At 52.6% G+C, this 20752-nt stretch overlaps 1 protein-coding gene across 1 annotated transcript in view; it reads right to left on the bottom strand.

The window, feature by feature from the left end:
- Positions 1-561: 561 nt before the first annotated feature.
- Positions 562-20752, bottom strand: part of COL5A3 (collagen type V alpha 3 chain) — a 52089-nt gene continuing 31898 nt past the window's right edge. The window contains exons 34-67 of the mRNA XM_010373792.2: positions 20494-20547; positions 20336-20380; positions 19672-19725; positions 19518-19571; positions 18989-19042; positions 18757-18864; positions 18518-18607; positions 18201-18254; positions 17230-17337; positions 17002-17109; positions 16867-16920; positions 16196-16249; positions 13490-13597; positions 13361-13414; positions 13107-13160; positions 12944-12997; positions 12758-12811; positions 12107-12214; positions 10202-10255; positions 9974-10027; positions 9625-9678; positions 9219-9272; positions 8924-9031; positions 8700-8753; positions 8081-8134; positions 7791-7898; positions 7432-7485; positions 7310-7345; positions 6787-6840; positions 5974-6184; positions 5750-5862; positions 3841-3909; positions 1644-1883; positions 562-1550 (exon numbers count right to left, since the gene is read on the bottom strand). Of these exons, the coding sequence (XP_010372094.2) occupies positions 1404-1550; positions 1644-1883; positions 3841-3909; positions 5750-5862; positions 5974-6184; positions 6787-6840; positions 7310-7345; positions 7432-7485; positions 7791-7898; positions 8081-8134; positions 8700-8753; positions 8924-9031; positions 9219-9272; positions 9625-9678; positions 9974-10027; positions 10202-10255; positions 12107-12214; positions 12758-12811; positions 12944-12997; positions 13107-13160; positions 13361-13414; positions 13490-13597; positions 16196-16249; positions 16867-16920; positions 17002-17109; positions 17230-17337; positions 18201-18254; positions 18518-18607; positions 18757-18864; positions 18989-19042; positions 19518-19571; positions 19672-19725; positions 20336-20380; positions 20494-20547 (2733 nt within the window). The 3' untranslated portion in view covers positions 562-1403. The remainder of the gene's footprint in view (positions 1551-1643; positions 1884-3840; positions 3910-5749; positions 5863-5973; positions 6185-6786; positions 6841-7309; positions 7346-7431; positions 7486-7790; positions 7899-8080; positions 8135-8699; positions 8754-8923; positions 9032-9218; positions 9273-9624; positions 9679-9973; positions 10028-10201; positions 10256-12106; positions 12215-12757; positions 12812-12943; positions 12998-13106; positions 13161-13360; positions 13415-13489; positions 13598-16195; positions 16250-16866; positions 16921-17001; positions 17110-17229; positions 17338-18200; positions 18255-18517; positions 18608-18756; positions 18865-18988; positions 19043-19517; positions 19572-19671; positions 19726-20335; positions 20381-20493; positions 20548-20752) is intronic.

Raw genomic sequence — 20752 nt, forward strand, 5'->3', positions numbered from 1 at the left:
GACAACATCTCTCTACACACACACATACACATACACAAAACAACCTAGCTGGGTGTCATGGTGCATGCCTGTGGTCCCAGGTACTCAGGAGGCTGAAGAAGGAGGATCACTTGAGTCCCAGAACTGGAGGCTGCAGTGAGCCATGATCACGCCATTGCACTCTAGACTGGGCAACACAGTGAGACCCAGTCTCTAAAAATGAACAAACAAGGGCCGGGCACAGTGGCTCACACCTGTAATCCCAGCACTTTGGGAGGCTGAGGTGGGGGATCACCTGAGGTCAGGAGTTCAAAACCAGCCTGGCCAACAAGGTGAAATCCCATCTCTACTAAAATTACAAAAATTAGCTGGGCATGGTGATGCACACGTGTAACCCCAGCTTCTAGGGAGGCTGAGGCAGGAGAATTGCTTGAACCTGGGAGGCGGAGGTTGCAGTGAGCCAAGCTTGCACCACTGCACCCCAGCCTGGGCGACACAGCGAGACTGCGTCCCAAAGATAAATAAATAAAACAAAAATAAAAACAAGCAAAAAAATTTAAAAAAGAAATACAGAGACGAAAACACAGTTCATCAGTTTATTCTCAGATTTGAGATGCAAATTATGCCCTATGGCCTGGCGGTGGGGGGGCCGGGCTTGGGCTGGAATCTCTCATCATATCCCAGCCTTCCCTAAGGAGGAAGCAGATGAAATCTACAACAGGGGGGATTTTCCCTTTTAATACAGACCCAGGTATAAATAGGGCAGCACCATTAGGATCCTGATTCCCCCCCACCATCTTGGTCCCCGATTCACCTGGCATGGCAAGGTGAGCCTGGGAGGTGGGGGGCAGGGGGAGGGGATTTGCAGAGCTGGGCGAGGCGGGAGAAGAAACACACAGCTCAGTCAAGGGAAGCCCCACTCCCCTCTGTAGTCTGGCTTTTGTCCTTTCACCGTAGAAGTGGAAAGGATCAAAGGGGGTGGGGGCCCAGCCTGGGATCAGGAGACATCCAGTGCTTAACTGTGGGGAAGGGTAGCACCAAAGGTGTGAAGGGCAGCGACAGAGGAGTGAGGAGGCAGGCGTTGGGGAATGGGGAGGCTTTTGTTCATCAGCTCTGAGTTAGAAGCTCATTGCATGGGAGTTCAAGAGGTGGGGAGGTGAGGTTTGGGTGGGGAGGGAGGGGAGAAAGAGCCAGACTGCAGTATGCCACCTGGAATGGGGTGGGAGGAGGCTGGACCCTTGGGCCAGGGAAGCCCAGCCCCCAGCGCCCTGGAAAGGAGAAGGAATGACTGACCGTGATGAGCGAAGTCACATCCCATTGGCTCCAGAGTCACAGGTAACGATAAATACGGTGGCTTCAAAGCCTCAGCACCAAAGGCACCCCATTCTGGGGCTCCCTCACGGTCCCTCCCACCCCGGACACTCTCAGCTGCTGAAGCAGACGGGGCCCAGTTCAAACCCAAACTTCTGGTTCGTCTGGCCAAAGTCAGTGGCCGCCACATCCCACAGGGGCAGAAATCCCGCTCGAGAAGAGCTGAATTCGAAAAGGGTCTTCGTCTGCCCTTTCCGGAGCTGTCCACAGAGAAGACAGAGATGGTGAGTTATGGGGAGGGTGGCTGAGGTCTTGCCTCCCCTCTCCAGCCGGCCACTGCCCCACCCTCTTACCCGGCAGCCATCCTGGGTCACGCTGACAGTGGCTGCTGTCGTCTGGTTGAAGGACAGCTCCTCTCCATTGGTGCCAAGGAAGCGGACGGAGCGGCTGTGGTCACCCGTGGCTTCGTCCAGCCAGGCAGCCGCATTCTGGCAGGAGTAGGTGAGGTTTTGGCGAGCTGTGGCACTCAGCAGTTTCAGGAAGTTTAGCTGCACGACATTCACTGGGGACCCGTCGGCGTCCACATAGGAGAACTGGTGGGAGGTGGGCAAGGCAGAGGGTGAGGGGCTCCATGAACCTCTTTCAGCAGAACCCATCCCCCGGGAATCTCCATCCACTGGCAGACAAACCACCCCTCCCATGTTGCCATCTCTGAAAAGGTCCCACCAGTCACCTGGAGATCCCTGGCAGAATCCCAAGAGTCACCTGCACATCCACTCTGTCCACCTCTCCATCCAGTAGGTCTCCATGCCCACCCCATATGACTTCCCAAATTTTGATTGCTTCATCCACCAATCCAGGGTTTTAACACACTCAACCCCACCCGGAAGTCACAACTCTACCTCCACTCTTGTGAGCCACTGGATCTAGAGAGCTCACTGTCTTCTGAATACCCGATTTCTGCCCTGTCCAATATGGCAGCCATGTGTCTTGAAATGTGGCCAGTGTGAAGGAGGGACTTTTTTTTACTTTATTTAATTTTTTTCCCTTTTTTGGTGAGTGGGGGTTGGGGTCTTGCTCTTTTTTTTTTTTTTTTTTTGAGACGGAGTCTTGCTCTGTCGCCCGGGCTGGAGTGCAGTGGCCGGATCTCAGCTCACTGCAAGCTCCGCCTCCCGGGTTTATGCCATTCTCCTGCCTCAGCCTCCGGAGTAGCTGGGACTACAGGCGCCCGCCACCTCGCCCGGCTATTTTTTTGTATTTTTAGTAGAGACGGGGTTTCACCGTGTTAGCCAGGATGGTCTTGATCTCCTGACCTCGTGATCCGCCCGTCTCGGCCTCCCAAAGTGCTGGGATTACAGGCTTGAGCCACCGCGCCCGGCCGGGGTCTTGCTCTTTTGCCCAAGTTGGAGTGCACTGGCACAATTCTGGCTCATTCCAGCCTCCATCTCCTGAGCTCAAGTCATCCTCTCATCTCAGCCTCCCAAGTAGCTGGGACTACAGGTGCACACCACCATGCCTGGCTGGGACTTTTTTTTTTTTTTTTAACTTCATTTAATTTTTTTTTTACTTAAAAAAAATTCATAACGTGACTGAGCTTTAATCCAGTTATCAGAAAGCTTATGTCTGGAACAACTTGAGTCTGAATCTACTTTTTGAACTGTTGTTCAGTGGTTTTGTGAAATCTAAATATAGATCAAATATTCCCAATAAAATTTAGCATTTAAATTGTGATGTACTTTAAATGTAAAATCTCCATCAGATTTTGAAGAGCTAATATGAAAAAAATACAAAATATCTTAATAATGCTTTTTCTCTTTCTTTCTTTCTTTCTTTTTTTTTTTTTTTTTTTTTGAGATGAAATCTCACTCTGTTGCCCAGGCTGGAGTGCAGTGGTATGGTTTTGGCTCACTGCAACCTCCACCTCCTGGGTTCAAGCGATTTTCCTGTCTCAGCCTCCCAAGTAGCTGGGATTACAGGCACGCACCACCACACCTGGCTAATTTTTTGTATTTTTAGTAGAGATGGGGTTTTACCATATTGGCCAGGCTGGTCTCGAACTCCTGACCTCAGGTGATCCACCCACCTTGGCCTCCCAAAGTGCTGGGATGATAGGCATGAGCCACTGTGCCCAGCCATGTGACTTTTTCTTCTTCAAATTCACCAGACCGTGTCTTGACTCTGAACCTTTGCATATGCCATTCCCTCTTCCTGGAACACTGGTCCGTGCCCTTCCTAGCTTGCTAACGCAGTGCATTCTTTAGGCTTCAGATGAGCTGTGATTTCTACCAGGAAGCCTTCTGGTCTTTCCAACACTTCTCTGAATTTCTACCATGCCCTGTGCTTCCCCTGTCCTGGCACCATCATTCTCTACGGCAATTGACTGCCTGTTACATATCTGATGCTGCCACCTCACCTCCAGCTTGTGATCCCTAGGAAGGTAGAGGCAAGTCTATCCTGTTCATCTCACCTCTCAGAACCCACCCCTCAAACCCACCTGCTGGTTCCTATCAATTTTCATGCCACTCCCCACCTTGGCCTCTGGTGACTCACCTTCTTCCCTCGACGGAATGTGCTATACCAGCCTCCAGGCTTTTCCTTGGACCAGGAGGCCAATTTCACCTGGAGGAGAAAAGCAAGGGTCACTGTAGCTGATGCCCTTGGTGCCACCTAAATCCCATCTGTATTTACCTCCTCACATCGTAGGCTGCTGTGACTATGTCAGGATGTTCTCTGGCTTCTGGGATGGATGGGCTCTGCCAGTGCACAATGGGGGAAGGGGGTTCATGCCCCTGAGGCAGCCCTCACCCAATGACTGATGGGAGTTGGTGGATAAATACCCCAGCTCCCTCGCCTCCAAGGGAGATAGCTCTCAGGTGCCTGTGCTACACAGTCTCCCAGGGCTCCCCAGTGGGACTGAACTCTGGGTCCCTAGTGGTACCATTTTATTTTAATTAATTAATTTATTAATTAATTTTTGAGACAGGATCTCTCTCTGCTGAAGTGCATGACACAATCATAGTTCACTGCAGCCTCAAACTCCTGGGCTCAAGTAATCCTCCCACTGCAGCCTTCCAAGTAGCTAGAACTACAGGTGTGCACCCCCATGCCCAGCTTTTTTTAATTTTCAAGACATGGTCTTGTTCTGTCACCCAGGCTGGAGTGCAGGGGTGTGATCACTGGCTCACTGCAGCCTCGACTTCCAAAGTTCAAGCAAACCTCTGACCTCAGCCTCCTAAGTAGCAGTGAAACCCCATCTCTGCTAAAAAAAAAAAAAAAAAAAGAGAGAGAGAGAGAGAGAGAGAAAGAATTAGCTGGGCGTGGTGGTGCATGCCTGTAATCCCAGCTACCAGGGAGGCTGAGGCAGGAGAATTGCTTGAACCTGGGAGGCAGAGGTTGCAGTGAGCTGAGATCATGCCACTGCTTTCCAGCCTCGGAGACAGAGCCAGACTCTGTCACACACACACACACAAAAACAAAACCGTTCACTGATATTTGTTTTTGCATCAGCATCTGAATTGCACAGCCACTCTATGAAGTAGATACTTTCTTTCTTTTTTATCATTTCTTTTTTTTTTTTTTTTTTTCTAGACGGATTCTCACTCTGTCACCCAGGCTGGAGTGTAATGGTGCAATCTCGACTCACTGCAACCTCCATCTCCCAGGTTCAAGTGATTCTTCTGCTTCAGCCCCCAAGTAGCTGGGATTACAGGTGCCCGCCACCATGCCCAGCTAATTTTTGTATTTTTAGTAGAGATGAGGTTTCACCATGTTGGTCAGCCTGGTCTGGAACTCCTGACCTCAGGTGATCTGCCCCTTTTGGCCTCCCAAAGTGCTGGGATTACAGGCATGAGATACCACGCCCAGCCTATTTGTTTCTTTTGGAGTTTTCCTTCTTTGTCTTCCCATGGAAGGTATGAGTTCCAGAAAAGCAGAGATAGTTTTCTTTTCTTTATTTCTTTTCTTTTCTTTTTTCTTTCTTTTTTTTTTTTTTTTTTTTTTTTTTTTTTGAGACAGAGTCTTGCTCTGTCACCCAGGCTGGAGTGCAGTGGCACAATCTTGGTTCACTGCAACCTCCACCTCTAGGGCTCAAAAGATCCTCCCACCTCAGCCTCCAGAGTACCTGGGACTACAGGCTCACACCACCATGCCTGGTCAATTTTTAAATTTTTGTAGAAACGGGGTTTTGCTATGTTGCTGAGGCTGATCTCGAACTCCTGACCTCAAGCGATCCTCGCGCCTCAGCCTCACAAAATGCTGAGATTATAGGCATGTGCCACCACGCTGGCCTTATATTTTTTCTTTTTGATCCTCTGCTGTAGTCCCAGCTCTTGAGACAGGACTTGGCATACAGTAAGTGCCGGTTGAAGGAAGGATAATGTCCCAGACAAGGTGGGTGTGGGTGTGGGGAGCAGGAGACAGCCCTTCCTGGGGGAGGGGATGAGAGGTTTGGGGCACTCACGATCTCGAACTTCTTGTCGGGATAGAGGCAGGTCTCTCCTCCCGCCGTGAAGTTGCAAAAAACCCTGAACGAGTCCCGCGCGCAGCCCTGGTTGGGGTCAATCCAGTATTCCCCTGCCGCAGAACCAGGCAGGGTGGGTGAGTCCGGATGGGACTCGACGGACCCCAACTCCCCCCACATCCCCAACCTCAGCCCATCCAAGTGGCGGGGGGACCGGACCTCACCATCAGGCAGGTGCGGGTGGTTGCGGTGCAGCTCGTGACACATGAGGCCCGGGCGCTCCGCAGTGCCAGGAGGACGCCGCAGCTGCTCCAGCTCCAAGCTCAGCGAGGTGAGCGAAGCCAGCACCTCCTCCAGGCCGCCCTCCACGACTGGGAGCGGGACTGGGACGAAGCGCCGGCGCCTGCGCAGCCCGTGCAGCTCGGCAGGGGGACCCTGGGCGTGGGGGATGGGGACGGAAGAGAAGAGAGGGGAGATGGGGGAGGGAGAGACCGGGAGAAAGAGAGACAGGCAGAGATGAAGAGGCAGAGAGACACAAATGAGAAAGAGGAGGGAGAGAGATAAACAAGGGGCAGAGACAGAGAAAGGAGAGATAAGCAGACAGGGAGAGACACACAGGAAAGAGACAAATTCAGAGATGGGGAGAAGCCAAGTTGTAAGAGGACAAAAGAGAAAACGCAAGAAAAGCAGAGACAGACGGACAGAGAGTGGGGAGAGAGACAAAAGATGAAATAGTGGCGCAAGTATCAAGACAGAGACAGATAAGAAAGATGGAGAGAGACAGGGAGGGAGAGATGGGGTCCGAGAGACAAGACTCAGGTCAGAGCCCCCATGGGTGTTCCCCCAACCCCCACCTCCCAGGCCAGACCTTCCTTGGGGTTTTGTAGGGAACTACCCTCTTCACCTACATCCTCTGAACACCTACTGTGTGCCTGGACCAGTGGTGGGCACGGAAGGACCCTCTGGGGACACCCAGACATAGTCCTTGCTCTCCCCCCAGGTTTTGGTGCCCAGCCCCCTCTCCCTGTGGAACTCACCGGGGGGCCTGGTGGGCCTGCAGGTCCGGTGTCTCCACGGGGGCCCATGGACCCCTGTAGGGAGAAGTCACTTGGAGAATGAACTCTGTCTATGGAGACCCTTCCCACCAACACACACACACACTGTCACACACACATACACTCACACACATGCTCAAACACACACTCACACACGTACAGCCTTGGGGAAGGGACATGAAGTTTTCAGCATTAAGCATCAGACCCAAATTTTCTTTTCATGTTTTAATGTCTCTGAAATCAGCTTCTTAACATCTTTGGCAAGTCATAGTTTACTTGGCAGAACTGTTTTCTTTCCTAGCAGTTTGTAAAATAATGGTACATCTTATAATTGATGGCATTTTGGATCTGATGAAATACAACAGTAGGTGTTGAATAAATATTTGTCAAAGGCACGATTGCATGAATAAATGAATAAATGAAGGCAGAGGCGTGGAGGGTTCTGGTAGAGCGGAGGGGAGGGGGAACTGGCATATGTAAGCCCACGGAAGCAGGGTGTACTCACCGGAGACCCCTTTGAGCCTTTCTGTCCCAGGGGGCCCTGTAGGGTACAGACAGGAAGAGCTGAGGTCCTGGCCTGGCCCGCCATAGTGACCTCATCCCACAAAAGATTCCCTGCATACTCACCGCCACACCTGGGGGCCCAGGGTGGCCCAGAGAACCAATGGGACCAGGGGGACCCTAGGGAAAGGACGTCAGGGTCAGAATTGGTGGGGTACACCCTACTGCCCTGACAGACCGCCAGACAAGCCTTCAGTCCCACCAACAGAAGACCCCAAACCCTAGACAAGCCTCCAATTCCCCCACAGAGAGACCCCAAACCTCAGACATAGCCTCCAACTTGCCAGTTCTGAGATACAGCCCCCTATTTTCCCTAGACACACCCTCATTAATCCAGACCCATGTTTCTTAGACCCCACACCCACAGTCTCTAAACCCATCCCCTTCTTCAAACATATTCTTCCCACTGAGGTCAGGACACTCACAGGATCTCCCTTGGGTCCAGGGGGTCCCTGCACGCCTGGCAACCCCTGATCTCCTTTCTCACCGGCTTCCCCCGGGGGGCCAATGAGACCGATCAATCCAATGTGGCCCTGGAGGACAAAAGAGGCATAGACAGGGGAGGACATGGGACTACTCAGGGAGGTTTTTCTCCTGGAGCCTTAGGGTGATGAGTTTGGGAGCAGAAGATGTGACAATCTCCCAGCCCCCTGGCCAGGGAGAGAGGGAAAGAGGGGAGGAGATGGGGAAGAGAATAATGGAATGATGTCCTTACCTTTTCCCCCTTGGGGCCAGCGTCTCCCTTCAGCCCTGGGAGGCCAGAGGGCCCCTGGGAGAAGAGCAAGGGTCAGTCAGGGATTCTCAAATGTGAACTCTCGAGGTCTGTGTGGGTGGTTGGGGGATGGTCAAATGGGAAATTATGCAGATTTCAAATGGGAATTACCAGGGATGGGGGTCAAGGGATGGTCAGCGTAGGCCACCAAGGTGGAATGATGAGAGCTAATGAGGGGTTGATTGGAGGATGGACAACGTGAGTGGTCAGTGGCCAAGGTCAGCCTGGGTGGTCAGTGTAGACCATCAAAGTGGAGGGTCAGAGCAGAGGGTTAGTAGAGATGGGCAGTGTAGACCATCAAGGTGGAGTGTTAGAGCAGAGGGCTAGTAGAGGTGGGCAGTGTAGACCATCAAGGTGGAAGGTTAGGGCAGAGGGTTATAGAGATGGGCAGTGTAGACCATCAAGGTGGAAGGTCAGAGCAGATGGTTAGTAGAGACGGGCAGTATGGACACTCAGATGGACAGTCAGTGAGGGTCATCCTGCACCAATGCTCACTAGGTGGTCACTAGGTGCCCAGAGTGGTCCTCAGAGCCAGGACCTCAGGGATGAACAAGTCTCTTACCAGGGGGCCGGGAGGGCCCATCTGTCCAGGGGCTCCCAGGAGGCCTGGTTCACCCTGAGGATGGAACAGAACATGGGGTGGGCTGCACCCTGTTAGAACCTAGTGTGGACCACCCCCACCATGCACCAGGGGCAGCCCCTCCAAATGGTTATGGGATCACAAGCTGGGAGCAGGCAGAAAGGGGCTGGATGCACCCTGTCCCGCCCCTGCCCTGCTCCACTCACCACAGGGCCAGGGATCCCTCGAAGACCCTCAGGCCCCACACGTCCAGGGGGCCCTCGAGCCCCCATTGGACCCGTCCTCCCTGGGGGCCCGTCAGGACCTGGTTCCCCCTGAAATGGACACAGGCAAGGGAGTGGGCCAGAGTCAGAGGGTTCCTTCCTCCTGACCCCCTGCCAAGAAGCATCTGGGATCTGGAGGGAGTGGGTGCCTGGGGTGGTCACAGGTCCACCCTCTCCTGATGGCCCCAGTGTTGGCCTAGAGTAGTGCAGGGACCCTTCCCCTTGTCAGGGGACTCACCTTGGCACCTTTCCCCCCTTCTCTGCCTTCTCGACCCATGGGGCCTGAAGGACCCTGGGAAGGGAAAGACAATGAGCGGGGTCTAGGGGCTGACTCAGGGTCTGAGGGGTGAGTGGGGGGCTATGGGTGAGTGGGGGTCTGTAAGGTGAATGGGGTCTGAGGAGTGAGTGGGGTCTGTGGGTGAGTGGGGGCTGTGGGTGAGTGGGGTCTGTGGGTGAGTGGGGTCTGTGGGTGAGTGGGGGCTGTGGGTGAGTGGGGTCTGTGGGTGAGTGGGGGCTGTGGGTGAGTGGAGGCTGTGGGTGAGTTGGGGTCTGTGGGTGAGTGGGGGCTGTGAGGTGAGTGGGGTCTGTAAGGTGAGTGGGGACTGTAGGTAAGCCGAAGATTCAGAAGGTGGCTTATCACTCACCCTCTTGCCAGGGGGCCCAGGGGCGCCGGGTTCCCCAGAAGCTCCAGGCGGACCCTGAAGGAGACAAGGACACCACTTTTGGTCTCAGCTAACGTTGTTTGAGCCTGACTGTTTTAGGACGCCTAGGACCAGAGGACAGCCTTCCCCAAGCATCACCCGAGCAGCAGGCACTCCCACCTCCCACCTACTGCCTCAAGCTGCTCACATTCCTGGGGGTCCCCAGAGAGATGAAGCGGGAGCATCTGCAGGGACCTTGGGTACCCCACTAGCTTACTCCCCTGCCCCCCAATTCACTCATTAGCTCCCCAACCCCCAATCTCAGCACCACACCCTCTGTTTTCCCACTCACCGGTCCCCCAACATCACCAGGGTCTCCCTTCTCCCCTGGGGAACCATCTATGCCCTGCAGAGGGGGAAGACAGATTTGTGAGGGGTGATGAGGGTACGTGAGAAATGGGGTGGGCTGGGGGGCAAAAGAAGGTTATTGGTTCCACTGTCAGGGTCCAGGTCTGTGGGGGTGGGGAAACGGGGACAGAATTAGGAAATATGCCAGGATTGGGGAGGGGGTCACACTCACTGAAACTCCAGGGTCTCCTGGGGGCCCTAGATCTCCGGGGAGCCCCGTGGGGCCCTGGAACACAGAATGATTAATAATCACATCTCTGAATTGTGGAGCAATCATGCATTTATGGAACAGATCAACTGTATCCAGGAACAATTTGGTTTCTGGGGACACATTAGTGAACAAAACATAAAATCCTGGCTTGGTAGAGCAGACATTCTTGTGTTTCATGGGTGCAGGCACTGAGCTAGGAATGCTGCACGCATGATCTCACTGCAGCCTCCTCACAGCCTCCCAGCTCGGGTCTCACAGAGAAAACTGGCCATTCATTTGTCTATTCATTCATTCATCCATCCATCCATCCATCCATCCATCCATCCATCCATCCATCCATCCATCCATTCATCCATTCATCCATCCATCCATCCATTCATCCATTCATCTATCCATTTATCCATTCATCCATCCATTCATCCATCCATCCATTCATCCATCCATCCATCCATCCATCCATTCATCCATCCATTCATTCATCCATTCATCCATTCATCTATCCATTTATCCATTCATCCATCCATTCATCCATCCATCCATCCATCCATCCATCCATTCATCCATCCATCCATTCATCCATCCATCCATCCATCCATCCATCCATCCATCCATCCATCCATTCATCCATCCATTCACACACTCAGAGAAGGGACACTCTAAACAACGCGATTCAAGTCGAGGTCCCACAGATGCTAAACCCCTTCCTGACCTCCACCCACCCCAAACCCTACTGTGGTGGAAGAAGGGCCTCAACCTTCGCCTCAAGGCCAAATCCCACATCCACCCCAAATCTGACCCAATTCAACCTTAACCTTTACAACAACGTTAGAATGATCCGCTGTGAAATCAACTTTCATGCCATTCAATGATGTATAACCACTGTACGTTTATGTTTCATTCACACATTTATTCACTAATTCACTCATTCATCCATCCATCCATTCATTCACTCATCTCTTCAGTCATTTTGTTCACCTATGGATCTATCCATTCATTCATACTCATCTCTTCAGTCATTTGTTCACTTGTGGATCTATCCATTCATTCATGTATCCATTCATTCATTCACTTACTTGTTTGTCCATTTGGCCACTCATTCATTCATCCATTCATTCACATTCATGCATCTATTAATTTACTTATTCATCCATTAATTTACTCATTCATTCATTCGCTCATTTATTCGTACACATTTATTCATTCACATATTCATATGTCCACTGATTTATTCATTTTTCCATTAATTAAATTCACTCATCCACCCATTCATTCACTCGTTCATCCATTCATTCACTCATTTGTTCATCCATTTATTCACTCACATATTCATCCATCCACTGAGTTATTCACTTGTCCATTCATTAATTCACTCATTCATCCATTCATCCACTCATTCATTCATCCATCCATCCACCCATTAATTCATTCATCCATGTTCTGGGGGTTGCTCATGAGATCAGTAAATTAGAGGATGCAATCACTGGCTAGAAGTTTGGGAGAGCCTCGGCCGGGCACGGTGGCTCACGCCTGTAATCCTAGCACTTTGGGAGGCCGAGGCAGGTGGATCACAAGGTCAGGAGATCGAGACTATCCTGGCCAACATGGTGAAAACCCATCTTCACTAAAAATACAAAAATTAGTCGGGTGTGGTGGTGCATGCCTGTAGTCCCAGCTACTCGGGAGGCTGAGGCAGAAGAATCACTTGAACCCGGAAGGCAGAGGGTGCAGTGAGCTGAGATCATGCCACTGCACCCCAGCCTGGTGACAGAGCAAGACTCCATCTCAAAAAAAAAAAAGTTTGGGAGGACTTCAAGTACACTCAAATGCCCCCTCCCATGTCTGCCCCCACTTCCCCCCAGGACTCACCACGTTCCCTTTGGCTCCATCCTCTCCAGGGGGACCTTTCTTGCCTGGGGGTCCAGCAGCTCCAGATGGGCCTGAGTCCCCCTTTTCACCAATGTCTCCCTTGGGCCCCTTTACAGAAAGAGGTCGGAGGTCAGAGTGGTCTGGACTCTCCAGGCATCAAGGATTGGCATACTTGGATTCAGGCAATGGGGTGGTCTGAGACTTTTCTGGGGTCAGGGTTCAGAGTAGCCTAGTTTGTCCAAGGGTCAAAGGTCAGAAGGAGCTGGGACTTATGACAGTGAAAGATCTGAATGGTCTAGGTGCCCACTGGTCATGTGCAAGGTCGGCCTAGCCCATGTGCTGCTCTTGAGCAAATTAGAAGAGGGGCTCCCTCTGGGCAGCTCATCCTCAAGTTAGGACTCATGACTCAGATTTGAGCCCTCACCTATCTCCTGGGCCATGCAGTCTTGTGCAGTGTGCAACCTGCAGAACTGTACATAGCAACCCTATCTGAGACCTTCCAGGTGTCCTTCCTCAAGGTAATCAGGGATGGCCACAGGACAGGAGTAAGTGGATGACCTTGGACTGCCCAGAGGTCAAAGTGGCCCAAGATGCCCAGGGGTCAGGGGTTCCCTGAGTTGGGTGCAGGGACCACATCACACAGTCACTCACCGGGATGCCTGGGGCTCCTGGAGGCCCTGGGTCTCCAGCCTCCCCTGGTTCACCCTGCAGGAGGCAAAGTGAGAGTGGGGAAAGGTCCCATCCTAGCAGACAGGGAGGGGCTCCCCAGAATGTCCCTGCCCAATAGGACTAGATTCATCTCTTCCCCCCGTGCAGCCCCTGCCTTCCCTCACTCACCTTGTCACCTACAGCGCCTGGCTGACCAACTCCTCCAGGCAGTCCTGGAGTGCCCTGGAGAGACAGCAAGGGGTAGGAGTGGGACAGTGGAATCCCAACATCCTCTTCTTAGGAAATGGGTGTCCCCATTTCTGAGCCATCCTGGCCCCCCAAGAGTTCTCACCTCTGATCCACTGGGACCCTGGGGACCCCGAGGACCTGGAGCTCCATGGGGACCCTGTGGAAGGTCAGCATTAGTATCCAGTGACCATAGAGCCCACCCCGCCCAAAAGGCCACAGTGACCACAGATACCACTCTTGATGCTGGTGACCCTCAGGGCCCTTAAAATGACAATGTCCCTCAAATGAATCTAATGCCTGCCCCCACCCTATAAAGCCACCATCCTCCCGCTCCCACCTTCCTCTGGGAGCGCATACCATGGACCCGACGTCTCCGACCTCCCCTTTCTCTCCGGGAGGGCCTGGCAGCCCCTGTGGTACAAAGAACCAGATTGGGGCACCAGGTAGGCAGAACCAGAGGTGCCACCCCCAAACCCAGATACCCACCTGTAGTCCAGGAGGGCCAATCACCCCCACAAAGCCTCTGACTCCATCATCTCCTTTCTGCCCAAAGAGGCCTGGGGGTCCCTGGCGCCCCTGAGCCCCATCTGCTCCCTGGAAGAATACAAACCCGGGCACATTTAAGGTCTGGGTCAGGGATTAGGGTAGATTGAGTCTCAAGGGTCAAGACTGAGGTTAAGGGTTGATGTCAGGATTCAGATTAAGTTTAGGGAGGGTCAGGGTTGAGTTAGAGTTGGGGTCCAGGTTAAGGAACAGGGCTTGGGAATGAAGTCAAGGGTTGAGTCAAAGTGTTAAACAGTCAAAGTGTTAAACAGATTTGCCATTGAGGTTCAGGTCATGGGCAGGGTTCAAAAGGTGTTCAGATGGAATTTAGGGTTGGGTTTGAGGTTGTAGCCAGGGTCATATTCAAAGTTTGAGTTCAGGTCTGGGGTCAGTATTGGAAGAGTGGGTCAGAGTCGGGGTTAAGGATAGGGCCATATGTTCCTATTGTATGGTAATAAATAAACACAAAAGGACAGGTCTGGGTCAGGGCTTGGTTAAGAGATTGGAAGATAAGACTTTTGTTTGGTTGGTCGTTTTTGTTTGTTTGTTTTTGTTTGTTTTGCTTTGCTTTGTTTTGTTTTGAGGAGTCTCACTCTGTCACCCAGGCTTGAGTGCAGTGGCGAGATCTCTGCTCACTGCAACCTCTGCCTCCCTGGTTCAAGCGATTCTCCTGCTTCAGGCTCCGGAGTAGCTGGGATTACAACCGTGTGCCACCGTGCCTGGCTTTTTTTTTTTTTTTTTTTCTGTCTCTCTCTCTCTCTCTCTCTCTTTTTTTTTTTTTTTCCTTTTTTGAGACAGAGTCTCCTTCTGTCACACAGGCTGGAGTGCAGTGGTGCGATCTTGGCTCACTGCAACCTCTGCCTCCGGGGTTCAAGCAATTCTCCTGACACAGCCTCCCAAGTAGCTGGGATCACAGGGGCCCACCACCATGCCCGGGTAAGTTTTTTTTTTTTTTTTTTTTTTTTTTTTTTTTTTTTTTTTTGAGACGGAGTCTCGCTCTGTCTCCCGGGCTGAGTGCAGTGGCCGGATCTCAGCTCACTGCAAGCTCCGCCTCCCGGGTTTACGCCATTCTCCTGCCTCAGCCTCCCGAGTAGCTGGGACTACAGGCGCCCGCCACCTCGCCCGGCTAGTTTTTTGTATTTTTTTAGTAGAGACGGGGTTTCACCGGGTTAGCCAGGATGGTCTTGATCTCCTGACCTCGTGATCCGCCCGTCTCGGCCTCCCAAAGTGCTGGGATTACAGGCTTGAGCCACCGCGCCCGGCCCGGGTAAGTTTTTTTGTATTTTTAGTAGAGATGGGGTTTCACCGTTTTGGCCAGGATGATCTTGAACTTCTGACCTCAGGTGATCCACCTGCCTTGGCCTCCCAAAGTACTGAGATTACAGGCATGAGTCACCGTGTCTGGCTGAAGATAAGGTTCGAGTAGGACTGAGGTTAAGGTCATGAGCAGAGTTGAGACTGGGGCTGAAATGGGGTTCAGAGCTGGGTTTAGGTTAGAATTTAGCTCAATTTTAGGGCTGAGTATATATTGAACATTGATATAGAGGGGCATATCAAGGTTGAGGATGAGGATTGAACCAGATTCTGGGGTTGAGTCCATTTTGGGTGTTGGTATTGAGGGGAAGACGTGGTTGGGCAGGGATTGAATCAAATTCTGAGGTTGAGTTTACATTGGGTGTAGTCACTGAGGGGAAGACATGGTTGGGTTGGGGTTAGGCCAGATTCTGGGGTTGAGTTCACATTGGGTGTTGGCATTGAGAGGAAGACATTGTTGGGTTGGAACTGACTCCGATTCTGGGGTCAAGTTCACATTGGGTGCCGGTATTGAGGGGAAGACATGGTTGGGCAGGGATTGAATCAAATTCTGAGGTTGAGTTTACATTGGGTGTTGTCACTGAGGGGAAGACATGGTTGGAGTTGGGATTGAGTCCAGTTCTGGGGTTGAGTTCACACTGGGTGTTGGCATTGAGAGGAAGACATTGTTGGGTTGGAATTGACTCTGATTCTGGGGTCAAGTTCATATTGGGTGCTGGTATTGAGGGGAAGACATGGTTGGGTTGAGATTTACTCAGATTCTGGGGGTGAGTACATATTGGGTGTTGGCATTGAGGGGAAGACATGGTTGGAGTTGGGATTGAGCCAAATTCTGGGGGTGAGTTCATATTGGGTGTTGGTATTGAGGGAAAGACATAGTTGGGTTCGGATTGGGCCAGATTCTGGGGTTGAGTTCACATTGAGTGTTGACACTGAGGGGAAGACATGGTTGGGTTGAGATTGTGCCAAATTCTGGGGTTAAGTTCACCTTGGGTGTTGGTATTGAGAAGAAGACATGGTTGGGTTGGGGTTGACTCCAAATCTGGAGTTGGGTTCATATTGGGTGTTGGTATTGAGGGGAAGACATGGTTGGGTTGAGATTGAATAAGATTCTGAGGGTGAGTTCATACAGAGTGTTGGTATTGAAGGGATGACATGGTTGGATTAGGATTGACTCCAATTCTTGGAGTGAGTTCACATTGGGTGTCGGTACTGAGGGAGGATCAGGGTTGGGTTTGAGGTTTGGATTGAGTCAGTGTACTTCCACTGTCATTTGCTCCCACTATCCCTCCCATCAAGGATCCAGAGAAGGACTGCAAAGCTGGGGACACTCACCGGGGGACCTGGGTGTCCTGCAGGACCCCGTATCCCTGGTTGTCCAGGTGGGCCCTGGGAGAACAGGAAACGGAATCAAAAAATTCCTTCAGGTTTAAGATTAGAGAGGGCACTGGAGCTATCAATCACTGCCTCCCAACCCACATCCCCTACCAGGCAGCAACAGCTACATCCCCCCAAATCTTGTCTTCTCAGCCACCAACTGACGGGATCAGACAAACATCTGTCCTAAGCCAAGCCCTGGCGATCAGGACCTTTCCTCACAAGCTCCACCAAGACCCAGGGACGAAGCTGGCTCAATGATGGAAGACACTGGGGCTGACGTTCGGGGAGAAGTTGGGTATCAGATGCCTCAGTGCCTGCCATGCAGAGTCACAGGCAGAGGGAAGGACATGTCACTAAGAATGGAGAAGGAGGTTACCCACACCCCAGTGCCTTTCCAGTTCTTTGGGAGCTCCAGCTATCCCTATCCTCTCCGCATTTGGGTTCTGTGGACCCATTGCTCCAGGAAGCTCAAGTACATTCTGTTGCATGTAGGTATCAAGATGGTACCCTGGACAGCAGAAAATTCCATGGCCTGTCCTACCCCATGAAGAATGATCTCTACATCCCTGGCCTCCTCTCTCTTCTGCTACCTACCCCACCCCGCCTCACTGGGGATCTCCACTCACCGCATCTCCTTTATCGCCTTTACTCCCCTTGTGTCCAGGGGCACCCACATCTCCCTGCAGAGGAAATGGGATGAAGACCCAGCTTCCGTTCACCCCCATCCTCCCCTGGACCCTTCCTCTCTGTGAGCCCCTCACCTTGTCCCCTTCCTCGCCAGAAGGCCCAGCAGCTCCAGAGGGTCCCAGAGGCCCCAGGGGCCCTGGGATCCCATCTTTGCCGGTGGGGCCAGGGAGGCCACGTTCTCCCTGTTGTGGGAATGGAAAGGGGGATGTCAGGGCAAGAATGTCCTGCAGGAGCCATGTCCTGGGATGTGGCAGGGCCAGACCCTGAGGAGGCCCTAAGAATGGGATGGGCAAGTCACTTACCGGGGACCCCTTCTCGCCTGCAGGGCCAACGGGGCCTTGGCTGCCACTTTGGCCAGGAAGTCCAATGCCTCCTGCTGGGCCCACAGGACCCCGCTCACCAGGGGATCCCTGAAAACAGGGTGATGAATCAGGAATAATACCAGTAGTAGCTCTCTTTTATGGAGGATTTTTAAGTCACCAGGCACTGAGTTCTGTGGTTACCAGGATTGTATCTAACCTGTTCCCTTCCTGCAGGGGCCAGAGGGTGCCTGTGAGTACTTGAGGGGCTGGGCACATTCCTCCCCTGCTCAAGAACCCTCTATGGCTCCCATCTCACTTAGAACAAAAGCCAAAGTCCTCCTGGCGGCATATATATATATATATATATATATATATATATACTTTTGTAGAGACAGGGCCTGGCTATGTTGCCCAGGTTGGTCTCAAACTCCTGGGCTCGAGCGATCCTCCAGCCTCAGCCTCCCAAAGAGCTAGGATGATAGGCATGAGCCACCACACCTGGCCCAAGAAAAGGGGTTTTTATATGTTGGTGGCCAACACACAGGTAAGTATTTGTTGGATAAATGATCTCAATGAGGTTTGTGATCATACATGAGAGGAGGCTTCTCATCATGGCTATTTTACAGACAAGGAAACTGAGGCTTGCCAAGGAATACAACGGCCCAGCCAGTGAGCAACAGAACTGACCTTGGCTCACTGCAACCTCCACCTCCCAGGTTCAAGTGATTCTCCTGTCTTGGCCTGTAGAGTAGCTGGGATTACAGGCATTCACTGCCATGCCTGGCTGATTTTTGTATTTTTAGTAGAGACAGGGTTTCACCGTGTTGGCCAGGTTGATCTCGAACTCCTGGCCTCAAGTGATTCGCCTGCCTTGGCCTCCATCATGGGTTTTATCATGACAATGTCAAGCTTCCAAGACACCTTGAGTTCCCTCCACCCTGCCCCCACCCAGCACAGGGGGTTATACTTACATTGGCCCCCACAGGCCCCGGGGGGCCCTTATCACCCTTCAAGCCAGTAGGTCCCTGAAGTAGGAGATAATTCACAGTCAAGAGACTCCCAAGGGTTTCCCCAAGTCCTGTCTTCCTCTGTGGGGAGCTCACAGTCCCCACCTCTCTCCTGGGACTGGACACTGAGCTTTGAGGGGTCTGCCCTCCCCAGTTCCCTCCAGCATTTTTTTGCTTTCATCATTTCCCACACCCCAAATGCCACTCCCCCATCCCTCCCCTGACCCCCCCATCCTTTCCTTCTCTAAGGGACATGCAGGAGGGTCTCCAAAGATACTCACCGGATCCCCAGGGCCCCCCTTGGGGCCGGGAAAGCCCCTGAGTCCAGCTGGCCCTTCCTTCCCAAGGGGTCCTGGTGGTCCCAGCTCCCCCTGCAGGAGTGCAGAGGAGGGAAGTCAAGCTCCAGGGAGGGGATGTCTCCGTCCAGTCTGTGACTCAGGCCCCTTCCCCATGAGACTGATTCTGAGCCTTTGGTTGATCTTGGATGTTCAACCAAGATCTCTAATGGACAGTGTCTCACCTTTGCCCCCTCTCTGCCTTCCAGGCCAGGAAGACCTTGTTCACCAGGAGGTCCAGGGGGACCTGGAGGCCCCCTTTCACCCAGAGGTCCCACTTCTCCTGTCTTTCCCTGGTGAGGAAGAAGGTTCCTCTTGAGTTGGGGTGGCCCAGGGGAGTTGCTTAGGAGTCCAGCCTTCCCCTAAGTATCCCCCAACTGGTACAAAACAAGGGAGGTTTATGGAGTCCATTCTGACCTGAGGGCCTAAGACACCAGCTGGTCCAGGCGGGCCTGTCTGACCTTGGAAACCCTAGAGAGAAAAATTAAATGGGGGTGGGGGGTGTTACATGGGGGAAGGGATGGGGGACGGGGAGACAGGGAAGACCTGATAGGATCAGGAATCTGGCCACTGGTGCAGTGGCTCATGCCTGTAATCACAGCACTTTGGGAGGCAGAGACGGGTGGGTCACTCGAAGCCAAGAGTTTGAGAACAGCCTGGCCAATATGATGAAGCCCTGTCTCTACTAAAAATACAAAAATTAGCCAGGCACGGTGGCACGCACCTGTAGTCCCACTCAGGAGGCTGAGGCAGGAGAATTGCTTGAACTCGGGAGGCAAAGGTTGCAGTGAGCCAAGATCGCCCCACTGCACTCTAGCCTGGGTGACAGAGTGAGACTGTGTCTCAAAAACAAAACAAAACAATAAAACAAAACACACACACACACACACACACACACACACACAAGAAAAAAGGATCAGGAATCAAAGGTTGAGGGGTTACTCACCAATTCTCCTCTCTGTCCAGGGTGCCCTGGTCGCCCATCTTTACCTTGGTGACCCTGCGGATGAGTTGGGAAAGAGTTGGGGCACAGATACAGGGCTTCGTCCCTTCCCACATCCTCCACCCACCCAACCCCCAATGAGGGTGACCTCACTCACAGGGGGGCCCTTTGGCCCAGGGAATCCTGGAGGGCCTTGCAGACCAGGGAGGCCCTGAAATGGAACCGGAAGTCATTGTCTCATCCTTCCTGCCTCTCTGCCCACTCCGTGAGCCCCACATAATGACAATAGGATCTAGCACACATTGAGTGCTTACTGCATGCCAGGCATGGGCACGGCATTCTCTGCACAGTCAGTCATTTTATTCACCACTGCGGCTGGGAGACTGAAGTTACTCCCATTTTACAGAGGAGAAAACCAAGGCACAGAGAGGTTAAGTGACTTGCCCAAGGTCACACAGTAGGTGAGTGGCAGAGCCAGCACTTGAACTCATGGCTCTCTGACTTCAGAGGCTGTGCTCCTTTTTTTCTTTTCTTAAAGATGGAGTCTTGCTCTGTCACCCAAGCTGGAGTGCAGTGGTGTGATTAGCTCACGGCAGCTTCCAACTCCTGGGCTCAAGCAATCCTCTCATCTCAGCCTCCAGAGTAGGTGGGACTACAGGCGTGCACCACCATACCCAATTAAACTGTGCTCTTACTACTGCATTATAATGTCTCTTCATCTCTTGGGCTTGACCTCCACTCAGAATCTCTCTCTCTCTCTCTCTCTGACACACATACACATGCACATGCGTGCGCGCACACACACACACACACACACTCACCTTTTCTCCAGGGATCCCGGGGGCCCCGTCCTGGCCCACATCGCCCTAGGACAGAGTGAATGAGACTCAGGCCCCAGAACAAACTCAACTGGGAAGAACTGGGAGGGACTGGCTGAGCCTGAGGCATGGGGGGCCTTGACTGCCCACCCATCCCATACCTTGGGGCCTGGTTGCCCTGTGGCACCCGGTTGCCCCCTCTCTCCACGGGAGCCCTGAACAAAAAAAAAGGCAAAGATCAGATACGAAGAGGTGGGGGAGCCTGGGAGATGAGACCAAGTCTTCCAGGTTCCCTCCCCTTGTGACTCTCTCTCCAGGGACATTGATATAACCCAAACCCTTTCCCTGCCCTCTGATGACCTCTCCACCACCTTTCCTTCCCAGCCCTGTCCCCAGGTCCCAGCAGGGTAGGGGGCACTC

The sequence above is a fragment of the Rhinopithecus roxellana genome, chromosome 8 (assembly GCF_007565055.1).
Source record: "Rhinopithecus roxellana isolate Shanxi Qingling chromosome 8, ASM756505v1, whole genome shotgun sequence".
Taxonomy (NCBI): Eukaryota; Metazoa; Chordata; class Mammalia; order Primates; family Cercopithecidae; genus Rhinopithecus; species Rhinopithecus roxellana.